Source organism: Tympanuchus pallidicinctus, unplaced genomic scaffold (genome assembly GCF_026119805.1).
Source record: "Tympanuchus pallidicinctus isolate F22 unplaced genomic scaffold, pur_lepc_1.0 scaffold15, whole genome shotgun sequence".
NCBI lineage: Eukaryota > Metazoa > Chordata > Aves > Galliformes > Phasianidae > Tympanuchus > Tympanuchus pallidicinctus.
The window spans coordinates 10258324-10281441 of record NW_026294669.1 but is presented as its reverse complement, the minus strand read 5'-3'; the positions used below and the strand labels follow the sequence as shown (position 1 = coordinate 10281441).

The 23118-nt window shown below is 46.0% G+C and overlaps 1 protein-coding gene across 1 annotated transcript in view; it reads left to right on the top strand.

Moving 5' to 3' along the window:
- The first annotated feature begins 833 nt into the window (after positions 1–833).
- PDIA5 (protein disulfide isomerase family A member 5) overlaps positions 834–23118 on the top strand; it is a 92085-nt gene continuing 69800 nt past the window's right edge. The window contains 6 exon segments of the mRNA XM_052674678.1: positions 834–882; positions 885–1021; positions 1023–1125; positions 1128–1354; positions 11003–11129; positions 14279–14366. Coding sequence (XP_052530638.1) covers positions 834–882; positions 885–1021; positions 1023–1125; positions 1128–1354; positions 11003–11129; positions 14279–14366 — 731 coding nt within the window.

Here is a 23118-nt window from a genome sequence, read left to right as displayed (position 1 = left end):
CTGCAGACGTTGATCCAGATCAGGGTTGGTGGATCCAGACTGAGTGGTCTGACTGCTTGCTGTCTGGCATTGGAGGGTTGCGGGGCTCTTCTTTAGGGTTTAACATTTGCATGTAGGAACAACTGGCCAGAGAACAGTCAATTCCTAGGAGTCCCACCTCCTAAGCTTCTCTTCCAATTAACTCCCATCTCCCTTTCCTCACTGTTTGTTTCCCTCACTCACCTCACACCTTAGACCTAAAACCAGCAGTTATTTTTAAAGAGTATGACAAAAGCACATCAACCCCTTTGCCAGTAGCAAAGGCTACATGGAGGGATCTGAACAGGCTGGATTGATGGGCTGAGGCCAGTTGTGTGAGGTTCAACAAGACCAGGTGCCAGATCCTGCACTTTGATCACAATAACCCCATGTAATGCTACAGGCTTGGGACAGAGTGGTTGGAAAGCTGCCTGGTGGAAAAGTGTCTGTGGGTGTTAATTAACAGCCAGCTGAACATGAGCCAGCTGTGTGCCCAGGTGGCCAACAGGGCCAATGGCATCCTGGCTTGTATCAGCAATAGTGCATTGGTCAGGGCACAGCTCGAGTGCTGTGTTCAGTTCTGGGCACCTCACCACAAGAAATATATTGAGGTCCTGGAGGGTGTCCAGAGAAGGGCGCAGAGCTGTGTAGGGTCTGGAGCATGGTCCTATGGGGAGAAGCAGGGGGAACTGGCATTGTTCAGACTGGAGGCAGCTCAGAGCTGACCTTATGGCTCTTTACAACTCCCTGAAAAGAGGTTGTGGTGAGTTAGAGTTGGCCTCTGCTCCCAGATAACAGCGGTGGGATGTGAGGGAATGGCCTGGAGTTATAGGGTCAGGTTGGGTATTAGGGAACATTTTTTCTCTGAAAGAGCAGTGTTGTGCTGGAATACAGGGCAGTGGAGTTACTGTCCCTGGAGATGTTGAAAAGCCATGTGGATGAGGCAGTAAGGAACGTGTTTAGTGTGCACAGTGGGGACAGGTTGACGGATTACACGATCTTAGATCTTAGAGGTCTTTTCCAACCTGGATGATTCTACGACTGTAAGCCCAGCACATGCTGGGAGTGAGGTGGAGGCTCACGGCACAACCCCCCGCGGCATGGCGGCCGCTGTCCAGGCGCACTCCCGCAGCCCTCCCGGGGGCGGCGCGGCGGACTACAAATCCCGGCATGCCCTGCGCGGCCGGGCGGGAGCGACGAAGCGCGCGTGCGCCGCCAGACGTGGCAGCGGCAGCCGCAGCCCGCAGCGCCGTGCTCGGCGATGGCTGTGCCGGGGCAGCGTGCGGGAGCTGCGCGGTGCTGCGGACGGTTCCCGCTGCTGTTGCTCGGACTGACGGTGAGTGGCGGCGGCCGGACCGGGGGAGCGATGGGGTGACCGCAGGACGGCTTCGCGTCCCGGCCCCGGGGTGCGGCCGGCGGAGTTGGGCGAAGTTGGGAGCGGGACGGGGCCCGGGGCTGGGCGCGGCGGTGCCGCCGCCTGGCCGGGGCTTGGCGGGGCGGGGCGGGGTGGGCACGGCCGGGACGGCTTTTCTCCCAGGTGTTCCCCAGCCCTGCTGCCTTGCTTTTCTCTTAAAAAATATAAAAAGAGAGAAAAGAGAGGAGCCCCTGTCGTCCCGCCCCGTCCGAGCTGTACAGCAGCCCCGCTCCTGCTGCGGGGCGGTGGTGCGGGACGAGGCAGTCCGGGCGCGGAGAGCCCCGGCTGCGGGTCGGGTCCGGCGCTGCTCCTCTGGCCGCGGGTCGGTGAGTTGCTGCCGGCATCGGCTGAACGCTTTGAAAGGCGCCTTTAACTTGGCTGACGTGAACTATAGTTCTTCCTAGACAAATGGAGTTAATAATTAATGCCTAATTACTTTAATTTTCTTATGCATGCCGGATCTGAGATCCGCGCGATCTGGAGTCGCTGACCTGGTTCGAACAGACCGAGTGCGGACGCGTGGCCGTGGCCGATGTGGCACCGTACTGCCCCGGCAGCGTACGCACTGCCGTGCTCCGTGGGGAGGCTGGCTTTACTCCTCCGTGGCTCGGGTCCTGGGATGGAGCGGAGCGGGGGGCTGTGCTCCCTCGATTGCCGGACGTGGCCGCGAGGCTTCCCCGCCTCGGCGCCTCTTCCGTACACGCGGCTCTCTGCGAGACCCGGGGCAGTGTGCTCGGGGATTAAGCGTGTGCTGTGGTCCGGGGCTGGATTTCCCTTCCTTCTAAAGCGGTGAGCGTGGAGGGTTATTTGTATTCTGCTGGCTGAGGCTGCGGGACTTCTCCCACTGTAACGTTTGTTCTGTGTTAATGCAGGTATTTTTCTGTGAGATCTCTTTGTACGTTAGAAGCTACTTTTCCTTCTGACAAAAGAAGCCTTTCTGCAGGTGGATGTGTTGTTTCCAGCCCTTCTAGTTGCCCTTCTTTGCGCCTTTGCTGTTGCAGACCTGTTGCCTTTGAGCTGAGCGGAGTGAGCTGCCATTGTCAGTGGCATTATTTGATGCCATTGTCACTTATCCACACTATTCTCTCTTCCCCTTCTTAATTTGCCCCGGCATTTTATTTGCACTGTGGTGCTGCGTGTTGAGCAGATGTCTCCATCGAGCTGTTGATTCAGCTAATTCCTTCCCCTCTGCCGTATACAAGTACTTTAAATTATTTCTTCCAATTTGCATTCTCTTGCACATGAAGGTGTGTTTTTTCATCTTGAAATATGTAACTCGCTGTATGCCGGATTAAACGCAGCCTACAGCTGTGACATTGCAAAACCTGCCTTTGGGTTTTGCTTGAGCCTGTGTTTGCAGAGCCAGTGGGGCTGCTCGACAGAGACATTCTCTGTGCAGAGTTAAAGCAACGTGGCTGGCTGGGGGCAGAGGGTAACGAGAGCATTGTCTCCTCCTGGCCATGCCTTGCATGATGTTTACAGTTTGGGTTGACACAGTTCTTTATGTACCTGAATGTTATTTATGTTATTTTTTTTTTTTCGTTGTGGAAATGCAGAGTGCCAGATGTGCAGCTCGAGCTGCAATCCCAGGTGCATGCTTAGTGCTCCTGAAAAATAGGGGCAGAACCCCAAACTGGAGGCAGCTTCCATGCATTGAAATCCTTCTTTCTGTGGGACTTCCTGTGTTTGTGCAAGGAAAGCTGTGAGCTGGGTGGACAAAATGCTTTGGGATCTCCTTAGGGAAGATGCTTAGTGGTCTCCTGCATCGTTGCAGATTCATGGTGCACGCTCAAGAGAGGTAGTGTGCTGATCTCTGTTTTATTTCTTGAATGAGCTGGAGTTGTAGGGAAGCTGTGGTTTGGGTACTTCCCCATTGGGTTGAGTGAGTGGTTGGCCAGACCCTGTGCTTGAAGGACCAGACTTAATGTTGGTGGCACAGGGAGGGAGCTTACCAATAGGGTGAAATTGCCATTGGGGGGTCAGGTGCTGTCCCTTCCCAAACAGAGCCTAGCAGGACAACACACCTGGGACACGTTTGCCATGCAAACACAAGTGTTATCTGGGCCCAGCATGGCAAAGATTGGTTAATCCTCCACCTGTTGGTTTAGTGACGGGGAAATTGAATCAAGAGAGGTTGGCCAGCTTACACTTTCAGGAAGCGCGAGGCTGCTTGACCTGGTGCTGCTAGAATGCTGTGCTTCAGAGAAAGGCTTTGAACATTTCAGGCTTCCAGCTGCTGGAGTCAGCAAGTCCCTGACAATGTCACTGCTGTGCAGTGCTGGGTAGGGACACGGGTTCCTGGATCCTGGCTGGTGGAGGCTGAGTGGGCTCCCTGTTGCAGGCAGCTCTGCGGTGTGGCCCTCTGGCAGGTGTGTAGGCCTTATGGAATGATATGTTGAATCTACTGGCATTTGAGCTGAAATTCCCTTTAGAAGAGCTGGGACATTGCTACAAGTGTGGTGTGATCACCAGGAGCAATGGTTCTGCCCAGAACTGAGCTCACAACACCATGGGCAATCAGCTGTGGACATTGCTCTGTTATTGACCATTTATATTTGCTTTTCAGCATTGTTGTTCCTTGAAGTGGTGGAGTCACTGTCCCTGGAGGTGTTCCAAGAAGCGTGTAGATGTGGCACTGAGGGACATGGTCAGTGGGCATGGTGGGGGTGAGCTGGCACTTGGACTCAGTGACCTTAGTAGTCTTTCCCAACCTTACTGATTCTATGATTTCAGTAAAATAGGGAGTAATGAGACCTTTCTTTGTAGTTTCTGGGGTGATTGCATTCAACCTGTCTCTCCCTTTTTACCACCAGCACTGAGGACACTGTGGGCTGCTCTGGGATCATTGACTCGTGCAGGCACTGCCTCTGCTTTGCCTCTCACAGAGCTCTGCTTTTCCCCATGAATTCTGCTCCTGCTGTAGAAGTTAAGCTTATTTGCTTCTCACCTGGCAGAAAAATGTGAGGATTAATTAGTTAATATTTGTGCGGTGCTTTGAAGATAACGTTTGCTGTATGAAGTGCTAAGGATTTTCAGATGTCACTTTTTTTTTTTTTTTTCCCCTCTCTTCTTCGTAAGTCCCATTAATAGTTGTTTTGTCTTCTTTTTATAGTCTCTCCTACATGCTTCTTGTGCTGGGTGATAGTTCCTTAAACTTCTTCAAAACCAGTTTTTAGTGGGGGGTTGTGTGGGCCTTGCTCTTCTCGTGCCCTGAGTTTCTGAAGCTATTCCAATGTGTGTGTTGAGAAGCAGCATCTGACATGGCCCTTCACCAGCAGCTTGTTTTGCAGTGATGCTTGGCTTGGAGAGAGCGAGCTGCACGTCCCTAATAAGGAGGAAGTTCTTCGTCAGCATTAGTAATTGACCCTATTACAGTCAGTTGTTAATCAGCAAATAGTTGCCTTTTTTTTTTCCCTCACTAAGCATTTGAAAACCGGTGATAAACCATACAATTAATTGGCTACGCAGAGCTTTGGAACCACCTTTAGTACAGGCTATTATGCCTGTAGCTTCTGTTCCTTAAAACCCAGTGTTTAAGAACAATATGAACAGTAGAGACTAGGCAAATCTTGACGTCGCCATGGTATTTTCTCTGTCTTCTATATTTGGAAAGTGAACATAGCTAGTGCTGCATCAAGTTGAATGCTTTATTTGTTGCATTTTTCAGACTAAGTTTAAAGAATACGAGGCTATTCTGCCAGGATTTTGATTTGCCTTCCTTGGTGAACAGAAGAGGATGGGACACTTGCCTCTTTCATACATGACCCATCACAGTGAAGTGCTGGCAGTTCTTTTGTTGTTAGTATTTTATTCCTTGCATGATTTGAGGTGAGAATTAATTGGTCTGGATTGTATACAGAATTAGAATGCATCTTCCATGTATCTCACTTCTATGTATCTCATTACCCATTCTCTTCCCCTTCCTTTGAATAATAAATCATAGAATCATAGAATGATTTGGTTAGAAGAGACCCTTAAGATCATCTAGTTTCAGCCCTCTGCTACGGGCAGGGACACCTCCCTCTAGACCAGGGTGCTCCAATCCACACTTGTTGGAATTGGAAGAAACCTTTAAAGGCCATCTGGTCCTACCCCCCAGCGATGAGCAAGGACCCCTACAGCTCCATCAGGTGCTCAGAGCCCCATTCAGACCTACCTTAAGTGTCTCCAGGGATGGGGCATCCACTACCTCTCTGTGGTGTGCCAGTGCTTAACAGGGCTTCCAGGTACCTTTGGGTAACAGAGATAACCCTATTTCCACTCATCTGATTTGATTAAAACATTTCTGCAGCTATTTTGGATAGTAATCATGAATGAAAACGGGGGACTGTCCTACATCTCACTATCTATCGTGGAAGACGTTTTTTACAAATGGCTGAGTGATCAAAGCTGCACAGCCCTGAATGTAAATAGCAGCAGAGGGAGGACTTGAGTGAAAAGCAAGCAATTATTGCACAAGGTCAAGAGTGGCTGGTATGATGAAAAAGGAAGATAAAACATCTGCAGTCAAATGGTGATTCTTGTAAACAAGAGAGCTTTGGATTTGAACATCTTGTATTTTTAAGCTGGAACAAACTGGGGGGAAGGGAGCGCCGTGTCTGTGCCCCTCCTTCTCTCACCTGGAGGTGGCTGGTGCACTGCTGCACCCTGGGATCTGCCTGTGCCCCTGGCTTGTCTGCAGGCTCACAGAGCAGCATCCCACAGCGTAGGGATGTTCCTTCAAACTCACATTCTGGGGCAAAGTGTGTGCTTTGCTGTGGGTTTGTTTTGGAGACTGAACAGGAAAGGAAAAGTGAAGTCTGGTCTTGTTATTGGGATTTGTTGCTTTTTTTTTTTCCCTTCCTCACTTTAATGTATCAGGCAAGACATCTTTTTAGAATGTGAACTACTCCCCTCTGAAAGAAATCAATTATGAAATTAAATTCTGTGATCTGCACTGCTGCTTGAAATTCCGAGGCAGGTTTGGTCTTCAGCTAAATTCCCATAAAATGCTTTGTCAGACACAATCTGTTTCATATGCACAGGGTCACTCTTTGACCATATTTGCAGTGGGTTGAACACTGTTGTCCCAAAATGAAAATGACATCAGTGGGTGATTAAGCTAAGACAGAACTCAAAGTCAATATGTTGCTGGAGGACAGGCATTTGGAATTGTGGCTGTGTTCCTGCCGAACAGCAGTTGAGCTGCAATCAGCACCGTTCGCATCACCCATGCCACTCCTGATGAATGGTGTGCAAATTGCCTCCCTAATTATACATGCAAGTGTTAGTGCACGCATAAAAATTGCATGTTGACATATGGATGCAGGCACTTAAGCAGTGTTTCAGCCATGTATCCCTTTGTATTTTTTAAGCATAATTTGTGTCCAGGGAAATGCATATTTCATGCTCTTGAACTGGAAATGAGAGAATAGGAAATAGTTTTTTTTCTGTCAGTTTTGCAATTCTGCTCCTCTGATGGTTCTTCCTTATTGAACTTGGGTTTGTATTTTCTTGTTTTTAAAACTGTGTTTCCATTGTCCTTGATACAAACTTCTCCTCCAGCCATGCTGCTTGTCCATAGCAGGAGTCTGTGCTGTTGTGCAGTTTTTGTGGGCAGCAAATTGTGAATTGAGGTGAGGATTAAGGTTGAGGTTCTGTGAGAATGGAACGTTTATTCCTTTTCATTTGAATAATAAATGTAAAATATGAAAATGTCTTCTTGTGTCAGCTTAAAAAATATTCCCATTTTTCATTCTGAAATGAGATTCAGAGAAGAGTAACAACTCGGGGAGTAAGCTCTGCTTTCTCAGGTCCTTGGTGATTTGCAAAAAGCACGGCCTGAGTGATGGCCGTGTTTTCACTAGTGTCTGTCCTGGCTGTGTAATTAGCAAATAGTTATCTGCCGGAGGGTTATCTTTGCCTCTGGGTTTCTGAAGACTCAGGTTTGTCTCAGGTGCAGCTCTAACAGAGGGGCTGTGGAGTGCCTGGCTGTTGGTAACACGTGTGTGCTCAGCAGCTCTGTGAGGAATTGCTGGGGAGCGGGGGAAGAAAAGGGAAAATTAAACCTTTCTGACTCCTTCCACCTAGCTTGCAACATTATGTATTTAAATACGGGCTTTGATTTGAAGAGCAGAGGCAGAACACGTGTTTTGTACCTTGTATTCAAACAGCAGCATCTCCCAGCAGGTTTGAATTGGCTGTCTTGAGGGATTTGGTTCACTTGTGTTTTACCTGAGAATCCGTGATGCATCTCGTATCAGATGCTGCGATCCTGTGAGTGACATGCAACCTACACAGAGCAGCACTGTGAAAATAAATTCCCATTCAGCTCATGAGCTGGGGGAACTACCTAGATGAGAAGTGCTCCAGGTTTGCATTTTGCAGTCTGTGTTGTGTATGCTTTTTCTGAAGGTCCTTAGGCTGTGGAGGTGATGGCTGTATCAGGTACAGCTTGCAGAGCAACCTTGGGAGGACCCGTACTTCTGGGCAGTGTACAAACACAGCATGAAATAGAGCAGACCATCCACCAGTTTTACTGCAGTTCGTCATCAGCAGAGCCCTCTGAAATAGGGATGGTGCAGGTGTTGGTATGGTCCTTGTATGCCTTCTGCTTTGAAGGCTGCTGAGGGAAGCAGCTTCTCATTTCACCTTTTAGGTAAAGCGTTTGGAGTCTTCCTTAGCTGTTCCGCAGTGGTTGTGCACAGATTTTAAAGCTTTAGGATGCTCAAGCGAAAGTAGGGTTTAGCTCGTTTCTCTATTGGTGTGATGCATCTGGAAGCAACCTCCTGCCCAGGAGGAACAGACATCTTCCATGACATCTTTTTTTAATAGGACCTCGTCTCCTCTCGTGCCCTGGATTTAAAGAAGAAGCAGTGTGCCCTCATTCATTTCTGCATGAGAAAGCCAGAGAGCACAGAACTACTGAATTCTTATCATTTTGCAAACACAGCGCAATGCAAACGCTGGTTGGAAAGGCGTGAACTCCTCGGTGCAGCCGATAACCTCCTGGTGCTGTGCTGCTGCCTGAGGTGGCAGCCGGGGCACTGCTGCCCTGCTGGTGCTACTGGCTCAGATCAGATTGGGTTTTATGACAAAAAAAAAAAAAAGGCTGGAACGTTAATCTTAATTAAAGGGAAATGATGATTTATTGAGTGGGGCTGATAGACGTGCTTGTATGTGGTGCCTTTCTGTTCCGAGCTGGAGCATCAGAGAGAGGTGCTGCAGTGAGACCACGGCAATGTGAGCATTGCTGTGTTGCCCTGAGAGAAATAGGGTGAGATAACAGCACATCTTTGCAACGTTTCGTGCTTTTCCCTTGAAGTGCTGCAGTTCCACCAGCATGGCATGCTTTCTCTCAGTGGCAACGCAGGCGAGGCAGTAGTTAGAGCTGTCACTGTTTCCAGAATCCAATTTTTCAAAAGGTTTATAGCTCTGCCATTATAACAACAGCAAAAAAACCTTCTGAAATGGCCTAAACAGCCTTTCCATCTGGAAGAGACGTGAGATACATGTGCAGTCAAGCTATGAGTGGAACTCTATGGATGCTTTTAAGCAAAGTTCGTAATACTGTGTGGTGTCATATTGAAAGTGGCTTTTGTGTGTGTTGTTTTTAATTCCAATTCTTTCTTATCAGCAGTAAGTTCAGACCTACTTCTCCTGATTTAACTGCAGGTTTCTAAACCAAGGGAACAGGCTACAGTTTTGCTTTTCCCCTGCTTTCAGTGCAGGTTGAGTTTAGCCTCCTGTAACTGAAGATAGAAATAAAACAGTAGGATACTTGAGTGATTGCATAAAGTTGTGGGGAAAGTGTTTAAAAAATATTTAGGATTAAAGAGATGTGCTCATAAAGCCATGTTAGATTAATCCTTCCTGTACAGCTCCTGACTGCAATGAGTTTTAAGCAGGAATTTGAATGCCTGTGTCACCTCGCCTAGCACAACTGTGTTTGTCAGCATTGATTGGCAGCACTGTGTATTTACCTCACAAAATACACAAGTGATTCATGTTCATCAGCCTGAAGGAGAGAGGTTGAGCTCTGGACAGCTGGATTTGGAGGAATGAGTGTGTCAGATGACATAAAGCATTGGGATTTGATGGAGCAGTGTTATGCAGTGGGTTGACCTGTTTGCCCTAAGCTTGTGCTGCCTGTTGTACTTTTGCATTGTATATTGCAGGTGTATCTTCTAGCAGTTCTTCCTAAACATGTCCTGAGGTTGCTTTGAGGATGGCAGTCCTTCCAGTTCAACTGTTTCCATGTACCTCCTTGCTCGACATGTGGAAAAAGCTTCTGGTTCTTTCAAACTGTGTTTCATAGGTGTCTCGTTGACATGGTGTTAGCAGATAACTGGCTTTGTAATGAAACAATGCCTGGGGCTGCATCCTCTGAGTTGGGTTGGCTGAGTGCCTTGTTTTGAATGCTGCAATCTGTAGCAGGCATGGTGTGAGGAACAGGACCCTGCTTCTTCCCATCCACCCTGGACCTAAGTTTTACAACTCAGCTGGAATGAGACCTGATCAAAATTAGTCCTGTAATTGAGGAGATGTGGAACATCTTGTGTGTGTTTTTGGCAAATGAATGAAAGCTTTTAGCCCAGCAATTAAGTGTTAAGGTTTTACTGTAAGGTGAATGTAAACTAGATAATTTCTCCGGCTAAGCTTCCCATAATCATTCCATTAGTATGAATTCATTACTGTGCAGAAGGGAGGCGGCGCAGCCTTATGGATAAGATTATTATTATTATTATTGAAGATTATTGCGGCACAAATGAACACTGGAGGCTCTAGGAAGGTTATGGCCGTGTTTTGCTAGTTTTACTTTATGGCAGAGTAAAAGACAAATTCTGCTGTGGAGCAGCTGTGATTTTAAGTAGGCTAGAAGATGCCACAAAAGAAGTGATTTCTTTGCCTGGATGCAGAGAGACTAAGAGACATGCCTGTGAGACATGGTGGAAGCCAAGCCCGATCTTGTGGCAAAGGCACTGGGATGTGGTGTGGCTGGTGGGGAGCTGAGCCATCATCCCTTGGAGGAGGGTGGTTGGGAGGGGGCTGTGCCTCTAAGTGCAGACACAGTTGCTTAGAAATTCTGCCTTTGTTTCCTTCATCTGCTCCGTGTCAGCTTGGGTTAGTTATTTAACCGCATGGCTCTTGCTGCCTTCTGCAGGGTATGGACATGTTCCTCTGGGTTTTCAGAGGATTTAAAGAATCAGGGCAAGAGGGCTTTCAGAGCAGTGTTTTGCTGCATCTCTCGTTACTGTATATTAAATTTATGTAGGAATTTTTTCTAATTAAAGGAACAAACTTCTAAAGGCAATGACTTTTTAACTGTAAACATATTTCTGGATGTTAAATTTACCTCATCTTTCAACCTAAGGTTGCTTACTGGGAGCAGTAATGGTCCAGTTTCAGTAAATCATGGTTATGGCTTCTTTCGTTCATTTGTTTTGCTGGTCACATCAACACAATAGTTTATTTATGGCAGTACATCTCCAGATTGTGAAACAGATCAAGGCAATTTCAAGAGCAGTTTGTGTTTTATTTCTCAGTGTGGAAACTATTTCTAATGTTTCTGGCTTTTTTTTTTTTCTGTAGGCATTTCTGCTGGTGTTTGGGTACTCATTGAAATTGTCTCCTCTCATAGAAAAAATAAGTGACCACAAGGATTTTAAGAAGCTTCTCAGGACACGAAACAACGTACTAGTGCTGTATTCCAAATCTGGTGAGTTCCTTTCCTCCTGACTGACCCAGGTCTTTGGGCCCAATAGCATGGATGTGTTTGTGGATATTCATGTGTTCTACTCAAATGACTGAGCTCTTTGTCCTCGCTGTTTGCTCTGTGTTACCTTATGTGACTGCAAGGTGCAGCACAAGGGCTTCTTTAGGAGTGGTGTCCTTTGTTCTGTTGCAGAGACTCCTGATGTCTCAAGATAGAAGGGTTTCTTAATTTGATCTTTTAATTGCTCTGTCACTGGTGAAAATGTACCTTCTGGCTTTGTAGCCAAAAAATGGCTGCTCACAAAAGCTATCAGTCAGAGCTTGCTGGTGTGCTTATCGCAGTAGTTGGCGAGTTTCGATTTGCTGGTGGCACTGAAAGGCTTAATGAATAGTTACAGTTCTGAAATCAGCCCGTCTTTGCTTTTGACAGCTTTGGATGTCCCACGGTTGTCTTTCAACTCTAATGAACAAAATATAGAAATAAAAAATGAGCTGCTTATGTAAGAGAGAGAAAATGGCTCACTTCACATCATGCCACCTGTCCCCTTGAATCTCCTTGCTGTCTTCTCTCTCATTCTAGTTGTTCACTCTTGCTTATGTCTGTCTGTTTGCTCTTTCTTTTGCTGTGTTCTGTTCCTTCTTTACCTTTGTCACCTCATTTGTTTTGATGATTTTTTTTGTTTGCTATTTGTTTGTGTTGGCGCCATAGAAAATTAAGAAGCAATCTTGAAGCTCTGTGCACGACTTCAGGATGCTCTTGTGCCCATGCAACACATTGGAGAGCAGGAAGAAAAACCGTTCACTGAGTTGATTTTCTGCGTACTGTTTGGGTGTGTTGTTATTTTGTTGCCTCCTTTACTTTCCTCTTGGACAAGTGGTACAAGGATAAGTTTTGCTTGGGGGTTGCATCTTTCCTTTCTTGCCAGTTGCAAAGGTCTTAGTTTAGACACAGTGACGTCAGGAGGATCGCTGGGTTTGAAGCATGGCAAACCAGAGCTGTATGTGGGGACCCAACCCCACCCCCACTATCAGAATTTTGCAGACAAAAATGTGTGGATGCTGGGATAGTTAACTTTGTTTTCTATAGATGGGCTTATTCTGTGACAGTTAAAATGACAGACGTGACAAGTTTTGTTGAAGTATTTGTGTTTTGTTCTAATGGGAAATTCTGAGGGCTAAAACATGGACAAATGGTTTTTCAGTAACAGCTTCAAAGTGAAAGTCAGAAAAGAGTTTTGAACAGTGATTTTTTTGAAAGGTATGCTTTAAATGAAGGGGAAAAAAAAGACATCTGTATTATTCAGCTTTTTAAAGGGAAAATTTTCTTTTTATGCTTAATACTTTAAGTGGTGGTTGCTTTAATTTCTTTTTTTTTTTTTTTAGTAGCACAACCAGAGCACTTTGGCTCTGACAGTCATCAAATAAATGTTGCCCTATAGGCATTGTTGAAAAAGTGTGTTGCGGAGATTTCTTTTTTCTGTTTTTATTATTTAATTGGTTGGTTTTAGCAGTCTGAAGCGCCGCATGCAGAGCTGGCAGTGGGATTAATGTTTCTCCCTCGCACAGTGATCCTTGCACAATTAGAATGCTCTTGCATAACTGTCACCCAGTTAAGGAAAAAGGGGAGGGGAAGTGAAGATGAGAATACAGAGATAGGAACTTTAATCCCAGATACATCCCCTCTAGCTGTGATGAGCCATTGGCCAACAACTGGTCATGCTGGAACAAGGCTTTGCTTCTCGGTGGAGCATGACTAGATGAGCATTCCTATCTCATGCAGAAAATGTGTTGGTTTCAGGAAATATCCCCACTTGGAGGGGGACATCTAGTTCATCCTATCAGCTGGATGTCCTGTCACGGCTGCCCAACTAGTGAGACTTATGGGAGGAGTCTGTCCAGTCCCAAATGCTTATGTTCATTTGCCCTCTTTAAAGGGAGCTTGTTGAGCTGTTGTGCTATGAGTGCAGGAAGAATTCCCCCTTGAATCCATGTCCCTGTGTAGTGGAGAGGTGGCTGTTGTGCACTGCCACAGCTGTGCGTTACCAACACCTTGGGGTAGGATTTTCTTGAGCCAACAGGAATGGCCTGGAGGCTCTGGTGGCATCGAGGCCCACAGAGGCTGTTGAATACAAGGAAGCTGCTTCTGCCTCAGGAACCTTGGGATAAAATTTTCTAAAAACTAGAAATTACTTGAAGGAAACAGAACTATCACTGCCTGCTGGGTCTACCTCTGGTCATAAGCATTCACTTTTCTCACTCTTGGAGACAAGTTATTGGTTTATGTAGATGTTTGATCTAACCCAGTACACCTGCTCTTACACTCCATGTATCTTCTATTCCAGTGATCTGGATACAGCAAAAGGTAAAGTAGTTCAAGGATTTCTGTATTTTGTTTATTGAGGCAGGGAACAGTCTCCATTAGAGACTGTTTGGGGAGTTGGTATTGGGGCTCTCTTTTCTTTTTTGACTGCTCATTCCATTTTTCTTCTTTGTTTATTTTTAATACCATTTATAAGAGTGCTTTGGAATGGAAATGTTTTGCAAAAACTTCACACGTGACATGGCCATTGTAAAAATCTCACTTGAGTGTGCAGCCAGTTCTTGAAAGAAGCTTTTCTAGGTGCCTTCTGCTCATAGTTTTGAGCTCCCCCCGACCTCTGTTTTGGCTGTTTCCCATGGTTAATATGAGAATAACAGCCTGCTATTAGGTAAGTATTACAGGAGTGGGACTGAGACAGGAAGAGAAGCTGAATGACTTGCCCTTACAGCTGATGGAATTTCTTAATTAAATGCTCTAATTAGCAAGCAGTGGCATGAACCAGTTTGTGCTGAGCCATGGGGAAAAAAGTGTTGTTGGATAGAAGCTGGTTTGCAGAAGAGAACATGGCGTTGCTCTATAGATATAGGTCAAGGAATGCATGGAGGGATGAATCTGAATTTTAAGGGGGAGTGAGATGGGAAGGAGCCACCTGCTGTAGCTGCAGCCAGCGTTTCTTCTGGTTTACAGAAGATTTTGCTGATCCTTCTCTTAGCAGTCTCTTCAGATTAGAGAAGAAGTTCCAGTGCTTCAGAACAAAGGAATGCACCATTATATTCTTCTCTATGGAGTAATAATGCTGTTGGTGACTTTTTTTTTTTGTTTGTTTCTTCCAGCTGCGGCTGCAGAAAGCTCACTCAGGTTACTGTCTAATGTGGCCCAGGAGGTGAAAGGACGAGGTACTATTAGCTGGATAGACTGTGGGTATGTAACTTGCTGTTTTTTATTCCCCCTTCGCCCACGCTCCCTTTTGGCTTGTATTGCTGACTTAGCTCTTTTGGTAGCTCTGAAACTTGTTGCCTGTAGCTGAATGCACATCGCTCTGTACAGTTTCTGTATAACCACAGGGAGCCTGCATCTTACCACCTTTGTTCTTCCTTTGTGCAATTGGTAGGGGATTGTTTCTCCACTACAAGCTGTTTGTCACTTCTGTGACAATGTGTTTCCAGCCCAAAGCTGGAGACCTCAGTTATGATATTGCCTGTCATGGGAGCCACAGAGCATGGAAACACTGCTGCAACTTTCTCACAAACAGGGTGAGGTAGAATCCCACATGTTATGCCTTGGCTGGAGGGCAGCACAGTTCTGCTTGGACAGCAGATATTGCACACGCAATAGGGCTGGTTGATTTTGAAGTGCCCACCCATTTCTGTTTCTCAGGAAAATGTGCTTTCTTCTGAAGAGCTTCCTCTGTGCTTGTAGGTTGTGCTTCATAGCTTGCAGATCTGAAAGCCTCTGGAGTGGGTCAGCCCAATAACATGTTACCTATGGCTTTAGTTTATGTACCGTAGAGCCTCTCTGCTTCTGCAACTTTGCCTACAGGTGGCAAATTTCCTTCCCTGATTTGCAGAGGAACAGCTTGCTGGCTTCCTTTGTGTTTGGGTGGATTGCTGTGGAACGAACAAATTGTACACTGCACAAACCTGTTGTCTCTGCAAATCATATCACTCCTTTTAATGCTGATTTTGGAGCTGGTCTCCATCCATCGGGTAGTGACCCAGAGAGAGTTGCTGGTGAATCATAGTTTGCACCTGTTTCCACCTGCCAAATAGCAAATAGCCAGCAGATAATGTCTTGACACTAAAGAGGAGAAAGTCACATGGAGACCTGGCAGATCTCTGAAGACCAGGCTCCTTTCTAACAACAGTGCTGCTAGACAACTTACTGATGTTGGTAATGAGCATTAGTGAAGAGGGTACTGGACCAGGTTCTTGACTTTAGTTTCTTATCAGCTGTGTTTGTGACTGTTTCCTCTTTGTTTCATGCCACCTCTGTGCTGTGAGGTTCTTACTTTGTGTGTGCACGTGGCATGTGTTTGTACAGCTGCTGAACGATGAGGCCATTTGGCCCTTGAAAATGCTGCTGTAATGCAACTAAGCAATAACCGATAGCTTGCAATAAATCTCCATGATTTACTTCAGTTCTGGGTTGAGGAAGGAAAGATTCAATGTGGAAGGCTTCCATCTGAAATCCAGAAAGTGTTGGCACTTAACAGTTCAGTCTGTGTTCTTGAGCTTGTAAGTGATGGTGATGGGGAGGGTAATGCATTGCTTGTTTTTTCTGTAAAATCAACTCGTTTATTCAAACTCTGATATGCTTTCCCCTTTCTTTCTTTATAAATGTTTTCATCTAAAGCAATCTCTAAGGAAGTGAATTGATGTATTAAAGCATTCCTGGAGGAGACATTAAATATATTTTATAAGTAGCTTGGTCCTTGTACCTCCTGTCTCACCAGGATGGGGAGCTTCCTGTCCTTAAGGAAGGGTGAGCTGTTCCCTGACAGTGAGGCAGCCTGTTGATGGTCATGCTGTAAGAGCTTCTAAGGTGTAAGAATAAACTCATACGTTCCCAACCGTATTTCCTCTTGCTGAGGACTAGCCTGTGAACAAGACACAGTGAATGCAACAGTAGATGCAGCTCTCTCTTGGAGGGTTGAGCAGTATATCTTTGGATTACTCAGATGAGAAGAGCCTGGAAAAAATAGATGGCCTGTCCAGCTGTGGCTGGGTTTTTATCAGAGACTTTTCTTCTGTCCTTGCTTCCTGCAGAGATGTGTCCTCACCTGGGGTCTGTCCCGTGGAGCTGGTAGGCTCATGTGTTTAACACAGGATGCTTTTGTGCACACGAGGGACCTTGTGCTTGAGCCTGACCAAGTTTTATGGTTGATTTACTTGTTAGGCCTATAGAGCACTCTGAAATCAATCTCTTAGCACTGAGATGACTTTAGAACTTCTATTTTCCTTGATTTTTTTTTTTTTTTTTTTTCCTTAAGGCTTTCTTTTTTCTAATACAGGTGGTTGCAAACTGCTGGAGTGATAATGTGAGGATGCAGGAGTGCTGTCTGTCACTGGTCACAGAGGGCTGTTTGTAGGCACTGGGTACAGCTGAGCGCTGCCAGAGACTCTCAGGCCATTCTCCTAGAACAAGTATGCTGTGAGGCTTATTTGCAACCCTTCATACTGAAACAAACAGCACACAGATGCAAGGATATTTACAACACAAGCTCGATTTGTTTCACAAATATTGACAAGCAATGGCTACTTTGGCAGTAATGTTTAGCTGGGAACTTTGGCTTTATTCTGCACATCCCACTGCAGCAGACTTGTTTGCTGTCAGAACTAAGTGCTGGCAAGGCTGTTGTGCTGTTCGGAGCTGTGGTTTGTGTCTGCTCCCTGTGGCAGTGGCAACAGCAGTCTTATTCTTTATTGGCCGTGGGTTTGGGTTTTTCTCTGTTCCTTGTAATCCCCCCTCCTCCCTTATTTTACGGGATTGACTGCAAGTACTGCTGTCCGTATTTTGGCTTGCTTGGGTCTGCAGGCTGGGACAGAGGCTGGAATCGAGAGAGGGATTGGTCTTCTGGAGAGCAGTGGTTCTCAACTTGGCCACTGAGTTACTGCTATTCATTCCCGCTGTTAAAAAGAGGTGTATCTGTGTTTGCCAGGCAGTTAAATAAATATTGCCTGATTCATTAGGCAGTGTTTATAAAGAGTTTGGAGACCTTTGGAAAATGCTACAGCAACACAAGTAAGTGTTGCTTGTTTAGTGCATTCAGATGCTCTTTGGTAGATGTAAAATCAAGCAGTGGGCTGGATTATTTGTTGAATTATTTTTACTAGCAAGCCAATAGGAGTTCTAACAGTAGAAGGAATTATGCATGAAATAGGAACTCCTGCTAGCAAATCTTTGAGGTAGTAAGTAGAAGGCACAAAATCACAGAATGGCCTGAGTCAGAAGGGACCTTAAGGATCATGAATCTCCAACCCCCCTGCCACAGGCAGGGCCACCAACTTCCCCATTTAATACCAGACCAGGTTGCCCAAGATCCCATCCAGTCTGGCTGTGAGTATGTCCAGGGACCGGGCATCCACAACCTCTCTGGGCAGCCTGTTCCAGCGCCTCACCACTCTTATAGTAAAGAACTCCCACTCCATAGTAAAGGCACAAAGTGTAGTGCTTGTGTGAACATGACGAGAAGAGCTTAGTGCTTGAATGAAAGATAACATTTTTGCTGTGCGTCTCTGAAGTAAAGTCTCAGTTCTGTCTTGTGATTCCTAAGATCTGTTTGATTTTAGCAGTAATTCCCACTAAGCTGTGTAGAGCAGGACTCAAAATACATATTTCTTTGGCTTGGAGTAGATATTCTCTGCTTAATTGCATGGCTCCCCTTCCAGCAGGTCCCAAATACAAACAAAGCTGTGTGATTCCCATCTGCTGCCACTGTGCCCATGCTTGGCGTTAGTACATCAGCCTAATGGGAAGAATAAGTGCCATCTGCCTAAAGTGCCTGCCTGATTTTTGGTTGGTTTGAATCCTACTTTCCTGCTTTTGTGCCCTATGTCATTCTTGTAGTCTTTCCCCAGGTACTATTTAAAATGTTGCAATCCAAGTTGCATCTATCATAAAGGTGAAGTATTTCCTTCAGCATTTATTCCTCATGTTGGGATGGAAAGGCAGCCCCTTCAAATGTGTGTATATAAACATCTTCTGTTTCAGGAAACACTCTACAGGAAACAATCTACTATGTGTTTTTTTGCTGGGATGCCTCCAAATGTCAAGTTTTAAATGAAATCTTCCTTCCCCAGTTTCCAATTTCCCAAAGCTTTGATACAGCAAAGGCTTTACCTATATGCAGTCATTGGAATAGGAGAGAGCAATTTCAGAAATAAGGCTACTGACGCAGGTAGCATTATGTGTTGTTTTGCTCTTTAGCTTCTACGTTCACGCCCATAAAGCCAATCAGAAATAGGATTTATTTAAGTGTAAGTCTGCTCATCTTCCTTCCTGCACTTGAATGTTAAAGCTGATGGAGAGCTTTGAGATCACAAGTAAAAATGACCAGCTTTGATGGGGAGGAAAGTGGAAAGAAGGGAGGAGTTTGCTTGCAGTGGTGCAGCTGCTTCCATCCAAGCAGGTTGCAGTGCCTGTGTTCTGCCTTTTCCTCCTGCTGCTTCAGAGGTCTGTTTGCAGCAGATCCAGGGTAGGTATGCCAGGTATCTGTAAGAAACTATTTGCAAGTGTGGTTATGCTGACAGTGTAGACCTTACATGGCTATGATATTTATGGCAAACTGAGCATTTGCAGCATAGATTTCCAGTGCCTTCCTCCTGTCTCTTTCATAACCTGCCCATGAGGTTAAAGCCACTGCTCCTTCAGGTCTTCTTGTTTTACAGTCAGTGACTGTGCAGGAATTGCTCTTCTATTCTCAAAAAATCTCCTTTTAAGGTAAACTTTTCTAACATAGTAAACCTGCTTGGTCTGCACTAATTGAGAAGCACAATGATTAGCTAAAATCCACTGTGGTGCTGTATGTAGAAGCCTGGTTCTGTACCAAAACTTCAGCCATGCGTGCCAGTGGTTTGTATTTTGCCTCCAGTTACTTGTTAACTGGGAATTTTTAACATTACTGTTTTTAAGAGTGAAAGGAAGAGTGAATGAGCTGAGAGGTGATGATAAGTTACCTCAGTTTTCCTGAAATTGCTGCTTTAAAAAATAAAAAATAAAAAAAATATCCTCTACGTACTCTCCAAGCTCATCATGCAGCCAGAAATCTGAGAGAGACTGCAGAGGAGCACAGTGTGCTGTGGCTTCTGTGTGCCTGTGGAGAGGCATCCAGAACCTCCTTCTGTGCTCCTACTGGTGTGCGTACCAAAGTAGTGTTAGTACTCGTGTCCCATGCCAGAGGTACCCCTCTGCACCTGCCTGGTGAGGGTTAGGGGAGATTTGGATGTGGCTGATGAAGATGTCTCTCTTCAGGAAAGGAGTTCGTGTTCTGCATTTCTAGTGTAGATCCTTTGGTAGCTCCTTTGCACCTTTGCTGTGCAGGTGTGGATACTGCCCAGTGCCTCTTACTAATTCATGTTCCCATGGACAGTACCATTCATTACTCCCTTTCAGTAGAGCTGGAGCTTGTAGAATCATAGAATCAATAAGGTTGGACAAGACCACTAAGATCATTGATTCCAGCCGTCATGTCATCCTCACTTTGCCCACTCACCGTGTCCCTCAGTGCCACATCTGCACATTTCTTGAACATCTCCAGGAGCAGTGACTCCAACACTTCATTCAATAATGACGTTGAAAAGCAAAATGAATAGTCAGCAACTGAGCAATGTCCACAACTGGTTGTCTGTGCTGTGCATCTTTTTCCTTAATTAGGTTTGTTTGATGATACCTGTCACCTCTTGGTTGTAGAGCTTCTTTCTGCTCTTTGCCTTGCCCTTACTTCTAGTGAGAATTAATCTGATGGGTTTGAATTTTGGGAAAGTCTTCCTTTTTAATCTAATTTCTATAGATTTCTGGTCTCTCTAATTGACTGATGTACACAGAGAGCCATTTTCATTGGATGCCTGCTGATGCTGGATCTCCACAGCACTGGCATTTTTCTACTTGCATTCCTAGCACTTTTAGAGAAGTTTTTGCAGCAGGAGGTTCTGAAGATTGCGCTTTGATCCACACAGTGTTTTTTTGCTGTGCTTTGGGGAGAAAAAAAACAGACTTTAAGTTCAGATTAGAAGCTGTCCCATCAGGCTGCTAGTCCTAATCCTTGAGTCTTTCCATTGGTGTGCTTTCTCTTTCTGGTATTTGTGCTCCCTCAAGCCTTAAAAGATTCAGGCTTTTCATCCACTGCCTTGTTCAAGCAGCTCATTTATTCCTTGCTATGGAAACCTGTTGCTATTGTCAATTCTTTGTAAGTTTATTTTCATATAAGATCTAGAGCAGTGACAAAGCATTGCATTGCTTTCAAAGACAAATCCTGTATTTTAAGCTTCCTATGCTTATTTCTTCTGCATCCATCTCTCTTGGGTTCTGTTCCTATTTTGCTCATCTGCCACTTCCTAAGCCCTACCCTCGAGCATAGCATCGAAGTGCCTGTCTGCTCCAAGAGGTGCAGATGTACTTTGTGTTTGAGTAGATGTGAGCCATTACCATCCAGTGGCTGCTTAGCACAGCTCTTTAGAGAAGTGCTTTTGCAAGCTAGGCTGATGGATTGAGAAGTGATTTTTTTTTTTTTTTTTTTTTTTCCCTTTTATTCTCCTATTCAGATCTGTCTTGAGAGTGACACAGCAAAGTCTGGGATCATTAGAGAACAGGAGGAGCCTCACAAGTGGGATGTGCTGTGAGCAGCAGTGGTTGCAGTAGCTTCCAGATTGGGAAGAGAGGTGGTGCAGAGACAGTGCCCACAGCCTGAGAAGAATGGGATTTGAGGGGGTCCATCTGGTTTCAGTTGGTCATGTGGCTTGTGGAAATTTCTGGCATCAGTGCCGCTTCTGCTGCTTTTTTGGGTCACAAGCTCAGTGAGTTGTTTGGCAGGGTCTCAGCTCCCTGCTTTCCCAGGATGTTTGCCAGTCTGTTGTCTGGAGAGGGTGTGCTCTGCAGGATAGCCTGAGGGAACTGCAAAGGCTGTGCATTGGGCTGGGAAGCCCTTTGTGATAGTTCGTTTCTGAGGGCTGCTCTGAAATTGCAGGTCCCTGAATAAAACTGGAGTTGTGCTCTGTATGATGGCTTTCACCATAAGAGAATGAAAGCAATTAAACAACAGAGGCAGTAATGAGACAGCACACCGCTAACCTGATGGCAGCTCTCACTGATGCCTTCCAAAGCTTTTTCCAGCATGGGAAGGCTTATTTTGTGGACAGAACACCCTGATCTCAGTGCTTGTGCCTTCTCCTTCCCTGTCCAGTCTCATCTCTTCCAGCTGCTGGGACAATAGAACACAGCCTCCATCCTGCTGGTCTGCAGGTGCATCTGGAGCGTAAGGGATGCTGAAGCATGGCTTATGTGCATTGTTGAGCCCTGTTTTGGAGATGTGCAGATAAAATCTGTTTACAGACTGAGAGATCCGTGGTTCATGTGGTTGTGTTATGCTGATAGGAAAGTAAGATAGTTTCTATGTGAACAAATACCACGACCTTGGTACTTAAATCAGTGCTGCCACGGTGTGATTTATTACTCACTTCACTTAAATCGGAAGGTTTGGTCCAAGCTGCGCTTCAAGGTGTTGTGAATGCCAGCACCACTGAGATAATGTGGCCACACACAGCATATGCACTCAGAGCTGCTAGTTGGCAACAGCAGACATGAGCTTTTCCTGAGGGCAGTTTTGGCATTTTCTTTGCGAGGATCTGACAGTTGTTCCAGCTTCTCCCTGCCCACAGGCTGATGGTGCTGTAGGGTCTATTTCTTACCTTGGTTAGAATTCAGTGGTCAGCATTTCACAATAAAGGGAGTATGTGGGCAGCTGCAGAAGATCTTGTTGGTGCTTGTGGGAAGGAATGGTGCTGCAGGTGCTTGACTTTAACCTGCTGCCTTCTGAACCTGCCAGGACAATACTGAATTTCCTCTGAGTAGGAATTGGGCACTGTCTCTTAGTCAAGTTCCGTCCAGATTGGACTTGTTTTTGTGAACCTATGCAGCCCAGTTCCTGTACCATATTTTTGCATTCTTCCTGTCTTGTTTTGGCCTCCCTTTCTGAATTCTTCTGTCACAGTGTGGCAAGGCCTTTTCTCTGGGTAAGCTCCTGCCACCAGGTTCTCACCACATCCCCATCCTTCTGGCTTTAGGCCTCCAGCTTCCCACCTGCGGGCAGAGCATCACACACTGTTCTTGAGCAATGCCAGTGCGTGCGTGCCCCTTTCAGGTGCTGGCTTTGATGACTGTTATCCAGAGGTGGTCAGAGCTCTGTTGCAAGGTCCTCAGCCTCATCCCAGCCCGGCAGCAGATGGCTGCCTGTGCAAAGTGATCACTCATGCATGCTAACGCTGACAGGGGACTCCAGAGGTTTGCAGGGAGTGCTGCTTTTGGGGCTTTCTGCCAGCTCCGTCACAACCCCAAATGACAGAAAAGCTGAGAAGGCTGCAGTGTGCTTGGGAAGGGGTCAGGTGTTCCTGTGATGTGTGCTGTCCTTGTCATTCAGACTCCTTGCTTGGGTAGGTCAACTTAGGCCATTCATTTTATTGTTCTTTTGAACAAGCTGCTGTGGCGTTGCTTCTCCAGCAAAGAAGTGTTTTGCAGCACCAGGCTGATTCTCTGGGAGTGGGGAGTATGTGGATTGTGTTTGTAGGATATGAGGGTACTGTACTGCTGCCCCACTTGAGATTTGACCGTATTCCATTTGCTGTATTGCATATAGGGTGAAACAGGATGAAGTTGGACCCCTTCACTAGTAGCGCGGGTGGGATCTGTGGGATCCAAATTGCTCTGTCACGAGGCAGCCAAAGATGGCTGCTGGTGGCATCATCACACACCCATCCTCAAGCTAGCATTTCCTGAGCCTGGTACCTTGTCTGGAGTGCCTTGGCTGGGATGGCAGAGGACTGATGTTCCACCCCTACCTTCCATCTCCAGCCCTTGGAACTAACTCTTGCTCTGCCTCTTCAAGTGGTGTAATTAAATTGTAAGAACTGGAGTCCTCATTACTTTCTCCCATGTGAGAGCTGAGGAGCTAATCTTCAGAGAG